Here is a 10,608-nt window from a genome sequence, read left to right as displayed (position 1 = left end):
GGGGGAGGGAAGGAAAGGGAGGGGGTCAGCCAGAATGTAGCTATCCTTGAAAATTAATCACCATTTTCCATGACTACAAAAAAACATAAGCATCAGAACCCAAGTGGGAATACTGTGCCTAAAGGCGAATCAATAAGGAGGGAGGGAGGGAGGGAGGGAGGAGGAAGAGAGCTTACTTAAGACGAAAAGCAAAGAACACAGCACCCAAAGACATGTGGATGTCACTAGACTGAGGTTCTACGTACACGCAGCCCCGCCGCAGGAGGGGAGGGGAGAAAGCCATTCCTTCCCATCTCCTTCCTGTGGTGGAGGGCTCAGGTCATCCAGAAACCACTGTGTTTCAGCTCACCTGTACGAGTGTGCACACCGCTGTTTCGGCTCGCCTGCACAGGTGTGTATTATCTAGGGTGCAGGCCAAGTTCTTTAGATAGAGTGACTTCACTAGGGATGCTTGTGTACCCCTGAGGGGTCAAAATCAGGGGCGGCAAACACAACCCTCCCTCAGGCAAGATCTAGCTCCCTGCTGGGTGTTTCTGGTTTTGAGATGAGCACCCTTTTTACATCTTTCAATGACTAGGGGAAAAAAAATCAAAGGAAGAGTAATGGCTTGTGGCACTGGAAAATTACATAAAACTCAATCTTCAGGGTCCGGTATGGTTTTATTGGCAGCCATCAAGACTCCTGCTTCGGCTCATCCAGTTGGTATCACGCATGCTCGCTTGTGCCCTGCGGCAGCAGAGTGGGATCAACCACCCACAAAGCCGCAAACATTTGCGGTCTGGCCCTTTGACCCTTGCTGTCCCGGTTCCCTCCCTCTGTGGTTCTTACGTCAACTTGGGGTCTCTGGCTGTGAAAGAGAAAACTGCGTTCCCCTCCTAATTCCTACGTTGAAGCCTTAACCCTCCCCCACCCTCCTCCAGCAATGCGACTGACTTCAGAGATAGAGCCTTCACAGAGGTGATTAGAATGAAGTGATTCGTTAGCGTGTATCTCTCGCTGGCCATCACCCAGCCGGAGCATGGAGGGCAAAGGCCCTGAGCTCACAGAGAGGAGGCAGGCGCTGTGCAAGCTGGGAGTCCAGCACGCATCAGAGACCAACTCTGCCAGCCTGTACCCTGATCCTTTCAGGGAGAAAATGCACGTCTGATGTTTATTTAAGCCAGCCAGTCTGTGTCGTTCTGCTGCAAAAGGTGGTGTAGGTGAGTAGACTGCCACCACTATGCTCCGATCCTTGCAAAGAATTAAAAAGGGAAGAAAAACAGACACTACATTCCACACATGGAGCTCCTGGCTTGAGCCCTGGTTCCGCTCCGATCCCAGCTTCCTGCCAATGGAGACCCTGGAGGGCAACAGGTAAAGGTTCAAGTACTCGGATCCCTGCCGTCTGTGTGGGAGACCTACCTGCATTGACTATCTGGCTCTGCAGTCCAGTCTGGACCAGCCCCAGCTGTTGCAGGCACCGAGGGTCGGAGCCAGCTGATGGGATCTCTGTCTCTCTTTCTCTGTCTCACAAAGAAATAAATAATTTAAAAGGATAGTAGAAGCCAATGTCCTTCTTTTTTTGTTTTTTAAGATTATTTATTTGAAAGGCAGAGTTACAGACAGAGAGAGGGAGAAACAGATCTTCCATCTGCAGGCTCACTCCCCAAATGGCTGCAATGGCCACTGAGCTGGGTCGATCTGAAGCCAGGAGTCAGGAGCTTCTTCTGGGTCTCCCACGTGGGTGCAAGGGTCCAGGTTGTAAGCAAAGAGCCAGAAGGGGAGAGGAGTAGCCAGGACACGAACCAGCACCCATATGTGATGTTGGCGCCTCAGGCGGAGGCCTAACCTCTGATGCTACAGCACCAGCCCTACAGTATCCTTCTAAGTGACAGTTGTGTCTGTCACTTCTGTTCCCATTCATTCCTGCAGTGAACTTACTCAGATGTCCCACACCCAGATTAAAAACTAAAGCAGGCTTTGGGGAGAGTCAATAAAATCTTTAAAAGATGGCCTGACATCCACTAGGCTCCACGTATCAAGGCTTCCTTGGGGATAGTCCACAGTTTTCAGTGGACAGCTCTGACATAAAGGCAAACTGACTCGCAAGCCAGGTCAGTCTTTAAATGCACGTTTTAAGGACAGGATGTTCTGCAGGTGCCCCTGGGTGCCCCATTGTGGAGCGTGTCTTCCTGTAAGGCTGGGTCATTGTCGGAGGTTACTAAACATACTTTGGGATCAAGAGGGAAGATGGGGTGTTGGAGTTCCAGGGTACTTCAGATCCCATCTCAAAGCCTATGGAGTACAATGAGATGCTAATCCACCTTGATTCAAGTCTTCTTGCTTATTATTTATACTGGTACTTACAATTTGACAACTTTTTTAAAAAAAGATTTATTGATTATTTATTTGAAAGGCAGAGTTACAAAGACACAGAGGCAGAGAGAGAGAGACAGACAGAGAGAGAGGTCTTCCATCTGCTGGTTCACTGCTCAAATGGCTGCAACAGCCAGAGCTGGGCCAATCCGAAGCCAGGAGCCAGGAGCTTCTTCCAGGTCTCCCACGTGGGTGCAGGGGCCCAAGGACTTGGGTCATCTTCTACTGCTTTCCCAGGCCATAGCAGAGAGCTGAATCAGAAGTGGAGCAGCTAGAACTCGAACTGGCACCCATATGGGATGCTGGCACTGCAGGCAGCAGCTTTACCTGCTATGCCACAGTGCCAGCCCCCACATAGATAACTTAAAAAAAATCTGGTGACAAAAAACTTGCATTTTTTGTCTCCAGTGAATTTGACTCCTGTATAATCCTTGCTAGAGGTTTGTCAGTAGCTGCTTTGTGAGAAAAAAAAAAAAAAACACATTCAATTCCCCTGAAAAAATGGATAAAGACATGTTTAATTCTTTTTTTTTTTTTTTTTTTTGACAGGCAGAATGGACAGTGAGAGAGAGAGACAGAGAGAAAGGTCTTCCTTTGCCGTTGGTTCACCCTCCAATGGCCGCTGCAGCCGACACACCACGCTGATCTGATGGCAGGAGCCAGGTGCTTATCCTGGTCTCCCATGGGGTGCAGGGCCCAAGCACCTGGGCCATCCTCCACTGCACTCCCTGGCCACAGCAGAGAGCTGGCCTGGAAGAGGGGCAACCGGGACAGAATCCGGCGCCCCGACCGGGACTAGAACCTGGGGTGCCGGCGCCGCAGGCGGAGGATTAGCCTATGGAGCTGCGGCACTGGCCGACATGTTTAATTCTTACAAGCCGTGTGCAGGGATTCATCACTTTTCCAATAACCCTATGCTTGTCGCTTCTTTGTTGCACGATGTGTTCCAAAAGCCAGGCGCAGTCACATGGAACCCGCCAGAAGACAGCTGTGGAAAGCTGCTCACCTGCTGTTGGGCTGATAAAGGACAGTGTTAACCCAGACGCTGCTGAATCAGCTGTGTGTGATGGAGCCATCCCCAGGCAACACCACCCGGAGACATGCTGGTATTACAGATAGGAAAACCCTGGAACTCTTTGGAGCACAAGATGGTTTCCAAAAACTGAAGATGAAATGTGCTGGAGGATATTGGCCATTCTGCAACAACTCCCAAAGCCTTGTTAGACCGAGCTCCACATGGACAAGAAGGCACCATATATGTATGATTCAAATCAGTGGGGGAGGCACTCTAACAATTCTAGCAGGAATGATTAGCTTTCATACTGGAAAACAAAAAATTAGCAAATGAGACTCCTACCTCCAAACTTACAAAAATGAATTCCTGATGGATTAGAAAGCCCAGGGGAAATGATTTTTTAAAAGTATTATTAGAAAATGTAGAAAAAGTCTTCCAGACCAAGACACAAAATCCAGCATCCACAAAGGAAATGACCATATGTGTGTCTCTCTTCACAATTAAACCTTCCATGAGACCAACACAAAATCAACAAAAGACAGGTCACCGACCAGACCAGGTAACACAGCTGCATTATTTAAGCACACATATCAGGAGAAAATGGTTTACATATGAGCTTTAGAAATCAGTAAATCTTCTAATGAGAATCTAATCAACAGCGAATCGATTAAGAAATACAAATAGCTTATGAAGAGACAGGTTCTGGAACAATGAGGTATTATTTTACTCATCATCCAGGAAAACCCTATGAAGACTGAACATATGGAATTCTGTGTAGCGTGTGAGGACTGTACATGTCAGTGTGGGTTGCAGGGAAATTTAAAAGTATGCACCAAAACTTAAAAACTCAGTAATTCTACTTCTGTGTAGCTACTTCTAGAGAAACACTTAGCACGCACAGGAAGAACTATATAATAATTTTACAACAATTAAAGCTGAAAAGACAGAACTGTTCATGGGGGAATGATGAAATAGATTGTGGAGTATTATTTAACATAAAGCAGCAGCTAGAGTTCTGTGTGTTAATATGAAATTTCTCTGTGCAATCACAGATCAAAAGGTAAGTCTTAGCTGAAAACGGTGTGTGTATTTACACACACTGCATACAGTGTGGTTTCATTTATTTTAAAAACCCAGAAAATAAAGCCATCATTATCTGTTTGTATTCATGTAAGCGAATGCGTAGGAAAAGGTCCGAGGAGGGACCCCAGGGACAGGGTGGTCATCTCAGTGGCTCCTCTTGGCGGGTGGAGATGTTTAAGAGGGATTCCCACTCATGCCTAGTCATTGACTGGTCAAGAGTGAACTTAGGGAAAAGACTTTCTCTAAGAGAGGGTGCTCTTTATGCACTTTAAATTATAAGCAAAGCAAAAAATGCCTTGCCACCCCCTCTACCAGTTCACCCCCAATGTGTCTGCACCTAGTCACTTGTTACATTATTCCACTTATGGGCTCCTGTGGGGGTGGATGGCTGTGGATACCCAGGAGGGGCTTCCAAGTGTTCCCAGAAAAAAATGGATTCCATAAGTTTATTTTGGTATGCCCCACTCCTACAAGGTGCAATCCATGCATTGTAGGTTTTTTTCTTAATCCTTATTTTTCCTGGCCTTTTTTGAAGACGCCTTGTATATACATATACAAGGCAAACTGGCCACGGGTGAGGCAAACCTTTGTTCATAAACTTACTATTTCACACCAGTCGAGCCAGCAGTCATTGGAAAAGAGAGTTTCAAAACACTCTTTATTTCTCAAACGCTTTGGCCAGTATTTATTCTGCAATGTCAGGGTACCAGGGTGAAAACACCAAAATTCTATAACTGAAGGCGTCTTTGTCTTGTCTTTACTAAGAAGAAAACATCACCTGTATTTGTAACTTTAAGGCCAACACAATGGGTTAATACATCAGCCAGTGCTCTTACCATCTTTTTAGCTTTAGCAACAGCAGTGCATTGCTTTCACATTTAAAAAAAAATACTGTAACAATCATGTAAGACAAGTTTATGGAAAACTGATCTTCAATTGACACTTGAGGAAATTCTTGTCTAAACCAACATCAAATTACCCAGAACTAAGATCAGGGCTGATCTGCCGACTGCTCTGAGTTTTTCTTTTCCTCCTACGTGTGGCCGTCTTCCGCAAACTACTTACACTTTCTTAAATATTCTAACAGTGCCTTCTGCAACTGCATGTTTTATTTCTGGGGGTTGCAATACAGCATTTCGTATACTGAGGATGGAAAATATCCTAAGAAGTTGGGTGAAATCCATTTTTCATAAGGTGAAATCTAACAAAATGATCGATGCATTGGAACTGTGCATTCCAATTCTTTCATGGAGGATGAAACTTACAAAAATAAAGTTTTAGCCGATCACAAAACAATGCTCACTTGTCTATTATAGATGAATTCACATCATTTCATTTTTACCATGGTTCTTTCATTTTAAAATGAATTCTCAAGATTAGACTATAGTCTAAAGAAACTCATATATTAATGTTTTCAGTGACTAAACCAGTGACTTATGAAGGCGACTATTATTCCAATATTGAATTTAAAAATACTGTCACAGAAAGATTTTTGGCTGTCTATTCCATTTCAGACAAAACGGACACATGTAAATCTCACATACCTTCAATCAGTCTTCTCCATGCACGCTTTAAATTGTGTAAATGCAGTTAGACACTGAAATCACAAAATCCATTTGACCTATGTGGCATCTCCTAGAGCAGAGAGTTCAATAAATCAGTAGAAAATTGTGAAATTGCAAGCAACTGCCTGTCGCTTTAGCTGCCCAGCTGAGCAGCAAAGACGTCAGACTGGCTGTGCTACTGCTGAATTCTTTACAATATTTGCTGACCCCCATCACTCACAGAGACCCCAAAAGAGAACGCGACTCTCTTCCCGCCATGGATTACCCGTCAGACCTGCTGCTACTGCTGCTGCTATTAAATTCGGCATTTGCTGAACATCGGGATTGGAAACCGCCCGATGAGTCCCTGTCTTTTGGGCCCGAAGCTTGTCCTGAAGTCCCCACGCACCTTCCCGGGACAAGAAGAGCGCTCCACACTGGCAAGTTAACCCGACGCAAGAAACCCGGCGACAGCGGGCGACGGGATCAGAGGACAGCACCCTGAGGTCCCCCGGTGCGCAGAAATGCACGCCCGCATCCCTTTGGGCTTCGGACGCTGTCCCTGCGGGACTTGCCGTCCGGTACTGGGGTAGCCGGCACACCGGCACGTCGCTCTGCTCTGTGTTTTAACCTCTTCCAGCCCGCATACAAAGGAAGATGCTTCGCTTAGGTGGGCCGCTGCCCCAGCACTGGCCAGTCCACCTTTAGAGAAGAAAAAGACACGTGATGCTCTACTTTTGAAGTTTTGGGAAAATCGACTTTCGCTCTCAAGAAGGAAAAAAAACAAAACAGTAAGGGCTCTTGGGGTAGCAGGGCCAGGGACGGGCGAGCGCGCAGCCGGCTTTGGCGCCATTGAGGGTCTTTCCGTGCTGAACCGCCGCCTTCCCTCCTCTGGTGCGTCTGGGACGGTAGTGAAAAACACAGCCTCATGGCCATCCCCTCTCCTTGCTCTCTGTCCCACCTAGGATTTTCCCCGGCTCCAGCCCCTTGGCTGCGCGCAGACCCCTGGCTCCGGGTGTGCCATCTCTTCCATACCTGGGTCACCGCGGGTGGGTCACCTGGGCTCACCTCGCTGCATCCTTGCCTTTCCCCCAACCTCACAAGCCGCCAGCGAGTGCAGCCTCTGCAGCGCTGGCCCCGGGAGGTGGACCTGTGCCTGGCCTTGCCCGGGAGAGAGAGAGGCAGGCTCTCAGTAGCAGCCCGGGGACAGCAGGAGAGGCTCTCGGAGCGCCCCTGCGCTGCGCAAACCCGAGCTCTCCCGAACTTCCCTCCGGCTAAGGACAACTCGGGCCAGCTCAAGGCATCGGATCTGCCTCCGCAAGCGCCCAGCTTCCGCAGCTGGAGCCCAGACCTCCTGGCGGCTTCTCCACTGTCTTCCCCAAAGTGCGAAGGGAAAGAAGTTCCCCTTCGGCCGGCGGGTCTGGAGCCACGCCCTGGCCTGGAGAGGTCTCGGCGGGCCGCGGGGCAGCTCCGCTTCGAGGGGTTAACAGTAGCAGCAGCCCCCGCGGCCGGGCGGCGGGCGCGGGCGCTTCCTCTCCCGCGGCCCGGGAACGTGGATACCGCGCCCGCAGGATGTTCGCCGGCTGGGCCGGGCAGTCAGGAAACATGAGAAGGCCTCGGTATTCCTGTTCCCGGGCCGTGCGCGCCCGTCTGGGTAAATAAAGCCGAGACGACGGCGGTGGCGGCGGTGAGCGCGCTGGAGCCGGCGCGGGGAACATGCGGCGGGGATGGGAGTGCGCCTAGCCTCGGGGCGGGAGAGCCAGCCGCCCCGCCGCCGGTTGCCGGCCCCGCAGCCCCAGGTAAGGTGCGGCCCCCGCGTCGCGTGGGCGCCCGGGCGCGCCTCGCCCTCCCCCCCCCCCCCAACTGTCTCCGAGGTCCGGGGTGGGGACGCGCCCCGGTGGCGGCCGAGGCTGGCCCCGAGGATCTGCCAGGAGCCCTCCTTTGCTTTAATATTGCCTTGGCGGGCTCCGGGCGGGGCAGTGCGCGGGGAGTGAGCTCCCCAGCCACAGTTCGGGAGAGGATCGGGGGTAAGTGGGGAGCGCGCGAGCCGAGAGGCGGCGCTGGGGACCGGGAGCGTGCGTTCACACGCCCCGGGGACCCCAGGCAACAAGACCGTGCTCTCTGGCCTGGGCCTCGGCGCGCGGTGTCTGTGGCTGTGACTTTGCCATGGGTTTTGGACAGCCGACCTCGCTGGGAGGAGTCGCCGTGGCGCGTGGTGGGGACAGGGCTGCGGTGAAAGCGGACGGAGGGGCTGGTGCGACAGGCTGTCCTGTCCGAAGGAAGAGGCGTGCACGCACATCCCTGAGCGCACTGCTTTAAATCCGGGACACAAGGCTCCGAGACACAAGGGGCTGCGAGCGTGGAAATCGGCTCGGATGCGGGTCTCCGGGGCTGTGCGCGCTGCCCGGGCACGTACCTGTGTGCGCGCAGCTCGCGCGGGGTTGGACTTCACCTCCCCCACGCACACTGGCGGGAGCCGTCGAGGGAAAGCCATGCCCCCACCTCTGCGGCCGGAGGGCGGGGCGGGGGGGGCGTTGGCGAGGCACAGGGGGGCGTGTGTGCGCCCTTGTGCGTACGCATTTGGGGCGGAAGGGGCACGGACAGCGAGGCGGAGGCCGATCAGAGCAAGCGGGTGCTCCCCCGAAGCGCCAAGCGGGCAGATGGGGGTGTGGACGCGGGCTGCTGAGCGCCCCGGGGGAGAGGCTCCGGGTCGCCGCCGCAGCACAGGTGAGCTGAGGGCTCTCTCCGCGTGCGGGGACGGCGCTGTAAGCCCCTCGCCTCTTCTGACCCCTAGACGGCCACCGAGACTCCACGGTAGGGGCGGATGAGGAGGGGCTCCGAGCTGCGGGAGAAGTGAGCCCCCGCCCAAGGCTCTGGGGCCCGGAACCTAAGATCTGCCTGGACCCCTGGAGCGACCTGGCTAGGCTGGGGCGGGGGGATGCTAGGAAAAGTTGGGGGTGGGGGGAGAGAGAGATGAGAATGTCGCGTCTGTCCCTGATGCCACTTGGCTTTCCAGCTCCGGGAGCCTGCTCCTAACTTCCCTGTCCTCTCCTCCCTGCCCCCCGCCATCCCCATCCCTAGAGACTTTAGCAAAAAGAGGCTGTTATACAGAGACCCCGGGTTATGGCCTGGGCTTCATTAATTGCGACTTGGGGATGCGGTTATTCCTTTTACTCCAAAGCTCCCGTTCCTTTCCCAATGCGCGCCGCCCTGCGCCTGCTCCAGGTGCGGGGAGGCGGGGGAGGGGGGGCTCGCCGGCGCAGACACGGCGGAGTTCGGGGTCCGGGGGGCTGCGCGCGGGCCCTGAGCGCGGTCGGCGAGTAACGAGATGCACCTTCGTGTCCTAGAACCCGAGCCCTGTCGCCGAGCTCCGGGCAGCCCGGCCCCGAGGCGCTGCGGCCGCACCGCGCGCCCCCGCCAGCCCGCACCATGAACACCATCGTCTTCAATAAACTCGGCGGCGCCGTGCTGTTTGAGGAGCGAGGCGCTCCGGAGCGGGAGCGGGGCGGCCGGCCCTACGGAGGCGGCGGCGGAGGCGTCCTGGACAGTCCCCACGACCGCCCCGAGGTGGGCCTCCCCGACGGCCCGCCCCTCAAGGACAACCTTGGCCTGCGACACCGGAGGACCGGGTATGAGCACCATACCGGGGGTCCTGCCGGCCCTGGGCTTGAGGCTGGCGGGCGCGGCGAGCGGCGGCGTGGGTGGGGTCGAGTGGGAGCGCGGGCCAGGGATCCGGGGTTCCCTCGGAAGCCAGGCTCTGCGCCTTTTGCGCTCTCATTTCCCATTGCACGGGGGGTTAGTGTCTCGAATTAGGAGGATCCGGTTCGCCAGGACATTTCGGCAGAGGGGCGATGGAAACTCCACTCCAGGAGCTACCCCCAAGGTGGTCCTCCATTCCCTGGACACCAGGGTGGGTGGGTGGGCTCCCTGCCCCTCTAAGGACCACGGGCGCATTAGGCGCTGCGCCAGCTGCGCAGGAACAGGGCAGGGCCCGAGAGGCCCCGCCGCGGGCCTCGGAGGAGGTGTTTGGAAGGTCTGCTTCCTGCGGGGCGTGCGGGGTGTGGGGGGGACGCACGCAGCTCGGTGGGGCCCTCAGCGAACCCGGAGGGGGACTCCGGCAGCTTTCGGTTTAGCAGGGAGAGGGACGGGACGGGGTGGGCCAGCTGCCCTGCGGCTGCAGGGGCGTGGAACGCAGCGCCTGCCCTGCCAGGTCCTGGAGACTCCAGGCGCACCCCCTACGCGCGCACAGGGGCCGCCGTTCAGGTTGCCCGCACCTCAAAGATTGCATCAGCTGCTTGTCCCGCGGCGTTGCCGGTCAGTGAAGGAGGCTCTAGGGTTCGTTCAACGTGACCAATGGTCGGTTGGGACGGAGCCGCTTTTCCAAGCGTGGAGTGAGGGAAGTGGCCCAGGAGGCTGCGGCGCAGGCGCGCGTTGCTCCCCGGGCGGCGGGCGGCGGGCGGCGACACCTCCCGGAGCGCCCGGGGAGCGCACGCCGCATCCAGCGCCCGGCTCCTGGTGTCTCCCTGCCCACTTCTCCTTGGAACGTGCTTTCCTTGAGACCTTTGCTACCTTGACGTGGGGGACACGGCGGCCCGGACGGATAACCATGCG

At 54.6% G+C, this 10,608-nt stretch overlaps 1 protein-coding gene and 1 long non-coding RNA gene across 4 annotated transcripts in view; one reads left to right on the top strand and one right to left on the bottom strand.

Moving 5' to 3' along the window:
* Nucleotides 1–2,357: 2,357 nt before the first annotated feature.
* LOC138845039 (uncharacterized) lies at nucleotides 2,358–10,408 on the bottom strand. 2 transcript variants are annotated; one of them, XR_016219232.1, is made up of 3 exons: nucleotides 10,272–10,408; nucleotides 5,998–6,088; nucleotides 2,358–2,606 (listed from the first exon to the last, which is right to left on the bottom strand). It is a non-coding gene; the product is annotated as an uncharacterized LOC138845039 (long non-coding RNA). The 2 variants fall into 2 exon arrangements; XR_016219233.1 differs by lacking the exon at nucleotides 10,272–10,408 and adding an exon at nucleotides 6,407–6,699.
* MKX (mohawk homeobox) overlaps nucleotides 7,668–10,608 on the top strand; it is an 81,246-nt gene continuing 78,305 nt past the window's right edge. Inside the window, exons 1-2 of one of the 2 annotated variants that reach the window (XM_008268035.5) lie at nucleotides 7,668–7,796; nucleotides 9,345–9,626. In XM_008268035.5, coding sequence (XP_008266257.1) covers nucleotides 9,427–9,626 — 200 coding nt within the window. In that variant the 5' untranslated portion in view covers nucleotides 7,668–7,796; nucleotides 9,345–9,426. Of the gene's footprint in view, nucleotides 7,797–8,565; nucleotides 8,725–9,344; nucleotides 9,627–10,608 lie in introns of those variants that run through there. The other variant, XM_051821593.3, reaches the window with a different exon arrangement.

Source organism: Oryctolagus cuniculus, chromosome 13 (genome assembly GCF_051225735.1).
Source record: "Oryctolagus cuniculus isolate XC-2025 breed Fujian yellow rabbit chromosome 13, ASM5122573v1, whole genome shotgun sequence".
NCBI lineage: Eukaryota > Metazoa > Chordata > Mammalia > Lagomorpha > Leporidae > Oryctolagus > Oryctolagus cuniculus.
The sequence above is the reverse complement of the archived record's forward strand: the minus strand, read 5'-3'. Positions and strand labels throughout refer to the sequence as shown.